Raw genomic sequence first — 9,087 nt, 5'->3', positions numbered from 1 at the left:
GGCCGAGGGAACGTGAGCTAGCCAGCTTGAGCAGGGTCACACGGAGAAGGAAGTTTCTGGCACACTCATAGTTTGCTGCCCACGTTCCCCATCCGGCTCTGAGGAGGAGCTCGCTTGCTCCCTACGCTGACTATTTTCTTAGGCAACCTCAGCGATCACGGAGCAGGGGGCTGGAGACCTTCTCCCTCTTGCCAGGAGCTGTTGGGGCAAGAGACCACCACGCCCGCCCGGGACACCCATCATTCCCACCCTCCCCTCAAAGTCCAGTTTCAAACTGGCTCCTAACAACAAGCAGAACCACTATTAGCTAAAATGCAAGTCAGTCGGCAGCTTTGAGAAACTAACCTAAGAATCCAGTTAATACTTGCCCACCAAGCGTACAGCATGAAGCTTGCTGGCCAGCTTAGAGATGTTTTACAAGTAGAAGCCATTGCATGCCAGGAGCCCCCCCGCCCCCCCGCCCCTCAAAAAAAGGGATGATCCAGTTAAAAAACACAGGGATGCCACTTGAAAACCTACAGACACCCTTCTCTGCACAGATCCTGAAGATGTCTGTATAGTACCAGCCTTCCAAGTGAGACGATCCCAGAGGCAGCTTGCAATTGACCCAGTGAAATCAAGGCACCAGCTTGGATTTCAGAAGGAAGCACCAACGAGTCCATAGCTTCAGCAGAGAGGACCGTGAGGTTTGTACTTCACAAGAGGATCAGCTCCTCTGGGCTCAGCTGAACTGTACAATGGCTTCAAAAGGAGAAAAGGCACAGGAGAGCTATAAAAAGATAAAACTCAAGTGTTTTTAGAGGTATTGCATGGACTCAGTTTGAAGTAGGGAAATGCAGGGCCTGCCCTGCTCCTCAGCTCACTTCATATTGGTAAGATCCCTGCTGGACCAGCTTGGAGGAGATGTCTTCTGCAACCCCTCCGAGACTGATCCTGTGCAGGGCCTCCAGCAGCGTGTTCACGGAGGCGTTCGCCCCTTGTCTGTTCTGCCAGGTTCTGAGCATCTGGAAGAACTCCTCCTTGTTCATCTCCATGAGGGTAATGGTGTTCTCTGGCAGATCAAGGGCTCGGCAAAATTTCTTCCACTGTTTGGGGGGCACGTCTTCGGCAAAGACTTCAAGAGCGCCTTGCAAAACTAGAGGTGGGGCGAGGGTAAGAGCAAAGCTCAGAGAACAGGGTAGAGCACGAATAGCCGAGACAGAAAGGGGTTTGCCCAGAAAGCTCATCCCACAGGCTGCCTCCCTGCCCCCCCAGATGTCCCTTGGGCCCCAACGCTTACGATTAGCAGGGTCTTCTCCTTGCACTGGAACCAGATTTCTCCTGGATTTCACAATGGGACATGAGGTCCTCGGCACCATCACCTGGAAGGACAATGTCCTATAGCACCCACCAAGCCTTGGCACAAACGCTACCCCCAAGCACCTTTAATGGAGGGGGCTGGAGACCTTCTCCCTCTCGCCAGGAGCTGTTGGGGCAAGAGACCACCACACCCGCCCGGGACACCCATCATTTCCTAGCTTCGGGGTGACGGCAGGCCACGAGCAGGGGAGAGCTGCCTCATAAGTCCCAGCCAGGGAGAGGAGAGCTGGGTGTCTGCTCAGCATTAAATCTGCAGAGGACTCTGGCAGCCGACTGCGAGCAGATTTTGCAGTCCTGTACCCAGAACAAGGACAAAAGACCCCTCGCTGTCTCCGTGCAGAAACGTGGCCCAGCCTTAGAAGCCCCCCGAGCTGATCAGCTCAGTGAAGGCAGAGGAAAGCATCAGACCTCGGCCGAGCATGAGGGAGCAGAGGGGCACACTCATGTACCTCTGGCCTCACAGCACTGGGAGCTGCCGAAACCGACACCGTGGAGAGCAGCTGATCCTGGAAGATCTGTTCGTTGTGGTGGTTGTCGTGTGTCCCTGGGCCCCTGCGCTGGTAACTTGTTAGCTGTCGCATCAGGTAATCCTGCGGCAGGAGAGAAGCACAAACCAGCTGGGTTGGGTGGTCCTGGGAGGGCAGAGCTCACACTGCAGGGATGCCATCTATGGCAGCGGCATCCACCCTGCCATGGTTTCAAGGGCACAGCTCGCTTGCTCGTGTTGAGCTTGAAGGGGGCTCGGTACAGCAAAGGCCTCCCTTTAGCCTGGGGCCCCCACTGGGGACCCTGGAGGTGCCAGCACCTCTGCCAGGGAAGGGTTAACAGCACTGCAGAGGAGGCTGCAAGCACCCCACTACAGCAGGGCACTACCTCCTCTGCTTGGCCCAGCTCTACCACGTCCCTCCAGGGATGAGACTCATCTCCCTGCTCCTCCAGCCTTCCTAGGAGCTGCAGGCAAAGTGGGGAGCAGAGAGCATGGGGGATCTCCCCCCAGCCCCACAAATGGGGCTGCTCCCCCCCCCCCCCCTCACCATCCCAGCAACTCACCACTATGTTGCAGGACTTCCTGCTCAGCTGTCTCCCATGCCCTGGAAGATGCAAACAGTGCTGTGATCCCTCTTTCCCTAGGCAGGTCCCTCCTCCTACCCAGCCCACACCCACCCAGAGCCCCCAGCCAGGGCACAGAGCCCCCAGCCAAGGCAAGCGCCCCAGGGGTCCCTCGCCCCCAGTGCTCACCTTGGGGACAGCAGCAGCAGCACATACAGAGGACCAGCGTGACCACAGTTATCACCACGAATATCACGATCAAGTTGACTAAAGCAGATAAAACAGGGCATGTGGGGGGAGCTGCTCCTGGTCTCCTCAGCAGCAGCTCACAGCCTCCATCCCTCAGCCCATCTCTCCTCCTCCAGCAGGCCCCCACTTACCAGAGGAGCTGGACAAGGTGTCGGTGGGAGGACCGCACTGGCGGTCACTGTGCGGTGTGCAGGGAGCCTGCTCCACTTCGTCCTTGGGACACCTGGGAAAGGGGGAGACAAGGCAGGCTCAGCCGCTGGGGCTCCCCGCAGGGATCGCAGCAGCACCCACCATGTCACCCAGCTCACCGGGACCGGCACTTCTGGCACAGCTCACAGGGTTGGAACGGGGAGCAGAAGGTGCCGCTCTTGCAGGCGCACTGCGTGTTCCTGACTGGGTGGCAGGGACTCAGCTCCACCTGATCTGCGGGCGAGAGGAGAAACAGCTCCACCCCAACCCCTCCTCACCATGCTCCTCCGCCCGCTCCCTTCGTTAACGCCGCTAACGACCTGAGCTGACCCGTGAGCCATGTCACTCTCTGCTGTTGAGTTTCAGCCTTACCCTTTCTGCCCCACACCTCACCGTACCCAAGAGAAAAGCAATGCTCGCATCAAAGCTCCACCAGCAGCCTGCAACGCTGCCGTGAGCCCAGTCCTCCTGGTCCTTGCTGGAGGTCTCGTGTCCGAGCTTTGCGAAAGGGATGCTGCATTGAACAGAGACGTGGGTCTGGCACAAGCTGCTACACCAATTCCAGACCCAGCCTGCTCCCCACAGCCTGAGCTGTTCTTTGGGGACGCTGCAGGTGACCGTGCTCTTAAGCAGAGAGGTCTCTGGTCAGCTGAACCCAGCCTGTGCTGTCAGCCAGCATCACCCTCTTACAGAGCAGCTCATACCTTCCCTGCACCTCTGGCAGCCAAGGCAACTGAGAAAGTCGTTTGGGTATTGGGTGTATTCCCCTTCCTTACACGGCAAACACTTGCTGGAGCCATTTTGCTCTTTACAGTGCTGTGCAACGTAGGTGCCTGCAAGAAAGGATGGAGAAAGAAAGGGCGTATCTGTGAAAATACAGCACGGGACGGAGATGTCTTTGCAGGGAGGGAGTTGATTCCACTGCCACTGAAGTTAAGAGGCAAATTAGGAACCAACAAAAGGAAAATATTCCCATAAGGAGTCCTTAGATCTCACAACAGTGGGGCAGGGGAAAGCTGGAGCACCCACTGCCTCCTCGCAAGGAGCAAGGACATGCCAGCTTTGCAGGCAGAAACACGGGGAGGCTGGTGTGACCGATGTTGAAGACCATCTTACCTGCGGGGCACTTCCTACAATACTGCTTAAGATAGAGATCGTTGTCCTGGACTTGGTAAAACTCTCCCCCTCCCCTGCTTGGGTCCAAGGGTTCAAACGTCTCCCTTTTATCCAGTGCTGCTGCAGCAGGTCCCAAAGCAGCCCCCTGCTGAAAAAATACAGAAACCCCTGTGTTAAAAACCACCCCAAGTCGATGAGGAAAGGGGAGAAAGAGAAAGGCAAGAGCTGGTCTGCCCAGTGCACTCAGGCGAAGCAGGAGAGGAGCTCTGGGACAACTCGGAGTCACTGGACCCAACATCCAAACCTCCCCTGAACGCAGGTGAGGGGCATTTCCCTCGTACCAAGGTGGTTATTTCCTTGGCAAAGCATAAGGAGGTGGTTTGCAGAGGGATTTCCCTGTGCCAGGTTACCAGCAAGGCAAAGGTTCGCTAATGCTTCGTTAGGATAACATCAGGACCCCTTTCCTTCCCCAGTTTCCGAGCACGTGAACCAACAGCTCCGAAGAAAATGGAAGGGTAGGAAAGAGGAACAGGGAGGGCATTTGCGGGGAGGAAACCAGCCCCTTTGGTATATGGCTCCTGCGCCCACAAGCAACATCTGAGCTGCTCCGGGCTCCCAGGGGACAGCACGGCCTCCGGCGCTTCTGCATTATCCTGGTTATCTTGCTGCTGATCAGGAAGCCAACTGCCGTTTGCCAGCTCCTGCACACTTTGTGCTGGCTCAGCAATTTCTGTACCGACTGAGTCACTCCAGCTGCAGGGGGGCCACACTTGACAGTAACGGCCACTTGCCCCATCAGTGTTTTGGGGGCTTTTGGGTACCCCAGTATCCCCAGAGGGGACAATGCCCTTGGCCTCTCAACCAGCACAGGGCACAGCTTGCTCCATGGATATAAACCTTCCCATACATCCAGCCTCTGCCCCTCTACTCTGGGCTGTCGGGAGCGACAATGCCCGGCCATGCTGCATGATGCAAGGCAGCGAGTCTAGCAGAGGCACTTTCCGAGTCTGGCAGAGGCACTTTCCGAGCACAAAACCTGCCCCTTAAGGCAAATATTTCTCCTGTGAGTCAGAACCTGCCTTGAAAGGCTGAAACAATAGAGACCAGAGATGTCCTGGGCCAGCCTGGTCATCTACAGCACCGATGCCCCCCCTCTTCCCAGACACTTCCCACACTTGTACAAGGAAGGGTGTGAGCGCCGGAATTGGCCGCGGCAGGTCCGATGGTCATGGGGCTGCAGAGGGTGACGCAAACCCACAAACAACACGGCTGAGATGGGCCAGGCCACAGCGTGAGCAATCCCCACCACAGCCACGGCGCAGACCCCCGAGCCCCAGCCAGCCCGGGAACGGGGCCAGCGCCGGGGATCAAACCCACATCCCTCCAACGGCTTCTGGCTCCGCACCTCCCGCTGCTGCTTTCTCCAGCCGGGAGGGTTTCCAAGTTCATAAAGTACTTTTCTATCCAACTTAGAAGTCTTTCTTTTACCTCCCAGCCACAAGTAGCTCTCAGGGCTTTACCCACTCTGGTCTTGAATGTCCTCAGGGACTGAGACTTGGGCAACGTGTCCCACTGCCTCACTTGTCCCCATGGGGGGAAAAAAAAAAGTCTTTCTTCACCATTCAAAGCCTACCAGGCTGTGAAAGGTGATTACAGCAACACCACAGTGTTACCTGCTGTCTGCAAAGGCGCCTTAGGTGCAGGATTTCATTGCTCTTCATGACAGGGTGACTCAGCAGAGCTTGCACAAGTGCGTGATGAGGTTAACAGCCCACACCACCTTCCACAGCAAGAGCAGTTCAAGTCTATCAGCCCACCACAGAGCCCTCGGCAGGCGAGGGCTGCCATCCCTGACTAACCTATCAGTCTTGCAAAACACAGGGAGAAACCAGGCTGGGAGCTGTGGGCGACGGTATTCAAGAGTAGTTTTCACCCACAGTAAACATCCCAAGAAAGCAACATTGCCTCAAGGCAGAGGAATTACCAGGCAGAGGAATCCCCAATACTCTCATCAGCTAAACGCCTCTTCCTTCTGGATGATCGGGTCTGGAGAAAAAGCTCTGGGAAGCATCAGGCTTTGAACTTTCCCTTCTTCCATCCCCCATTTGTTTTGCTCCTGAGGCAACCCCGAGGAAGCAGTTGGACCCTACGGCAGAGGACAGACCCCTCGCTGAGCCCCTGACCATCAGTGGACACCTACGCAGCACTAATACGCAGCCCTCGATTGCAGCAAGAGACACCCTCAGCCGACAGCGCTGAAGGACCAGGGATAAAAAGAGATTCCGGGCAGACACCTGACGTGCCTCTGCTCTGAGGGCACAGGTCTGACAAACACAGGGGGTTTTCCACCCCAACTTCCCACACACAGAACCTGAGCTCCCGCAAACACGGAGATTCAGCAGCATTCCTCCTTGGAAGCCTATGGCCCAGGTCCAGGCATGATGCAACAGGCATTGGTGAGCAGAGGAAGGAACCGCAGCCACAATATCGTATGATTATCACGTGGGGCACCTCCAGCCCTGATCAGCTCCCCCTCCCCATTTATTTTATTAAAAAGAGGGGGGAAAAATAAAAGACAGAGGCTCTTAAGAGTGTGCCCTTAGGTGATGGGTTTAGTAAGGCTTGAGTTTATCAGGCAACTCTAAATAAACTCTGCTAAACAACAGCTGGACGAGAAGCTGACTCTCTTTTAAAACCTGTTAGGGGCAGTGCTGATTTCAGCAAGAGTAATTCCAACGCGGGTACAGCACCCACGTGTCCCGGCGCTGCCGCTCCGCTGGACTCTCGCTCAGCAGCAGCGGAGGGATTACAGGCCAGCCCTGGGATAAAACTCAGGGCAGGATCCTCCTGACTTCAGGCGAAACTTTAGGTATTTCCAAGAATATACCAACACCCAATCCACGGGGAAATATGATACGCATAGGTGGAATTTTTTGTCCTAAAAGCCAGTGGCGCTAAGGGTTTGAACATCATTTGGGCAAGCTGGAAAGGCAGCATTCCTGCACCAGGCAGCCCAGAGCTGCCCGCATCCGACCCTGATGCTTTCAAACATCCCGCACATGGCGTAGCCACAAGATCCTGGCACCGAACGGCAAACCAGGCTTGGAAGTGAAGGGAGCGGGAATCCCCTCCAGCACAGGCAGTGCCACAGGGGGATCCCCCAGCCCCACGTCACCTCTGAGCCCCACTGAGCCCCACGTCACCTCTGAGCCCCACGGCTCTCACAGCCACAGGGCCTTACCCGCTGCCCCACACCCAGGCAGGCTGAGATCACCCTTCCCGTCCACCTCCACGCTGCCGCTTCCAACCTGCCCCAAAGCCGCAGCCCCACAGATGCGCCCCCCCCTCCCCGCGCCCTGCAAACCTGCCCAGGTGAGCCCCCCCTATAGCCTCAGCTCTCCCTATAGCCCCTGTGCATTGTGAGGCACCCTATAACCTCAGCGCCCCCCCCCATCTCCTGCACAAGGTAAGTCCCCATAGCCCCTGCTCTCCCCATAGCCCCCAGGTCAGGTGAGCCCCCCATAATCCCTGCTACCCCCATGGCCCCTGGAGCAGGTGAGTCCCACTATAGCCCCAGCTTCCCCCACACGGCCTCTAACCCATAGAAGCCCCTACCCTCCAGCCCCTCCCCTATAACCCCTGGTAAAGGGGACGCCCCCCCAGTCCCTTGCTCTCTCCCCTGTAAGCCTCCAATCCCCTGCTCCCTACACCCAGGGGCACCCCCCATTCACACAGCCCCCCTCCCTCGGCTGAACCCGCACCCCCAGCCCAGGCCAGCCCCCAAACACCCTGGCTGCCCCCTCCCCACCTTACCCCCCACCACCACCTGCAGGACCCTTCCCCAGCCCGGCGCACCGTGCCCCTGGACGGCGCGCAAGCCCGGGCATGCCGCGGCAGCACAGGGCAGCGCTGCCGGGGGTCCCCGGCCCCCCTCCCACCCCCCGGCACTCACCTGGGCTCTCCGCGATCGGGCCGCGACCCCACGCACCGCGACCAGCAGCAGCAGCAGCAGCAGCGGGAGGCAGAGCTGTCGGGCCGCGGGGTCCAGCGCCCAGCGCATCTTGAGCGGCGGGGAGCGGAGCGCGGCACCGGGCACGGCACCGGGCACGGTTCGGGGGTGACCGCGGCACCGGGCACGGCTCGGGGGTGACCGCGGCACCGGGCACGGCTGGCTACAGGCTCGGGCACCGCTTTGCCACGGTGGGACGAGCCGCTCCGGGCGCGGTGAATGGGACAATGTGCGCAGCCGGAGGCGCGGGCGCTCGTAATGCAGCCGGCAGGGGCGGAGGAGGAAGAGGAGGAGGAGGAGGAGGAGGGCGAGGAGGGCTGGCCTGGCTCAGGGCACTTCTCTGCCACACCTCCTCGTGCTCCTGCCGTCACCCAGAAACCACACCTGAAGGGTTCAGCGTGGGGTTGGTCACAGCCTGCTTTGCCGGGGAAGATGAGATCGCCTTTCATAGCACTTTTATTTTTTAGCGCTTATTGTATTCCTTTCCTTTCCTTTCTTTTTTTCTTTTGTTTTTTTTTTTTTTTTTTTTGACTTTTCCCATGCCCAAATGGGTTTCAAAGCTCGATGGGAGCCACCAGGGATGTTTCTTCCAGGGTGTTCTTCTCCAGCTTGCATTTTTTGCCCATCACGCGGCAACCGCCTCAAGCAAGCAAAGCCACAGGTTTTTGTTTTCCATGGAAAAGGGGGTTACACAAACATGCCCTGGTGGGATTCCCGGGGGGGGGCGCAGCGGAACGGGGCACAGAGGCACAGCACGGCTTGCCGAAACGCTCGCCTGCCTCACAAAACAGTCACCTTTTTGCCTCTGAGTTGGAAAGCGGGGAAATTCCACCTCGGCTTGGTTTGTTTTATGGGAAGGGGGAACTTGAGCGGAAAGGGGGGAAAAATTTAAAAGTTAAACCTTTGAACTTTCTGCCGTTACACAACCAGCTCTTCTGCAGTCAGGTTGTCTGGATGGTGTGTAAAAACAGTACTCCGGCAAAACTGTGCCCGTGTTGGCATCACAGAGATGTGGGATGGCTCCTGCGACGGGAGTGTTGGGCTGGAAGGATGCAGGCTCTAAAGGAAGGACAGGCAGCGGGGGCGAGGGGGGGTCACCCCTATGGCAATGAGCA

At 57.7% G+C, this 9,087-nt stretch overlaps 1 protein-coding gene across 2 annotated transcripts; it reads right to left on the bottom strand.

Annotated features, from left to right (window-relative positions):
• Positions 1-241: 241 nt before the first annotated feature.
• LOC121099287 (tumor necrosis factor receptor superfamily member 10A-like) lies at positions 242-8,270 on the bottom strand. 2 transcript variants are annotated; one of them, XM_040618042.1, is made up of 11 exons: positions 7,916-8,270; positions 3,964-4,111; positions 3,552-3,680; positions 2,967-3,081; positions 2,790-2,881; positions 2,599-2,676; positions 2,410-2,450; positions 1,809-1,949; positions 1,280-1,361; positions 864-1,135; positions 242-741 (listed from the first exon to the last, which is right to left on the bottom strand). In XM_040618042.1, the coding sequence occupies exons 1-11, from the start codon at positions 8,021-8,023 to the stop codon at positions 667-669; spliced, it is 1,281 nt and encodes a 426-aa protein (XP_040473976.1). In that variant the 5' UTR covers positions 8,024-8,270; the 3' UTR covers positions 242-666. The 2 variants fall into 2 exon arrangements, with proteins under 2 accessions (XP_040473976.1, XP_040473977.1); XM_040618043.1 differs by having other exon boundaries at positions 3,964-4,108.
• Positions 8,271-9,087: the final 817 nt, after the last annotated feature.

The sequence above is a fragment of the Falco naumanni genome, chromosome 19 (genome assembly GCF_017639655.2).
Source record: "Falco naumanni isolate bFalNau1 chromosome 19, bFalNau1.pat, whole genome shotgun sequence".
NCBI lineage: Eukaryota > Metazoa > Chordata > Aves > Falconiformes > Falconidae > Falco > Falco naumanni.
The sequence above is the reverse complement of the archived record's forward strand: the minus strand, read 5'-3'. Positions and strand labels throughout refer to the sequence as shown.

Bases quoted from the DNA above. Each gene is read 5' to 3' on its own strand.
- LOC121099287 (XM_040618042.1), bottom strand. From the start codon at position 8,023: ATGCGCTGGGCGCTGGACCCCGCGGCCCGACAGCTCTGCCTCCCGCTG. The intron at 4,112-7,915 runs GTGAGTGCCGGG...GTATTTTTTCAG, and splicing joins CCCGATCGCGGAGAGCCCAG to CAGGGGGCTGCTTTGGGACC. The intron at 3,681-3,963 runs GTAAGATGGTCT...CCTTTCTTGCAG, and splicing joins TTGTAGGAAGTGCCCCGCAG to GCACCTACGTTGCACAGCAC.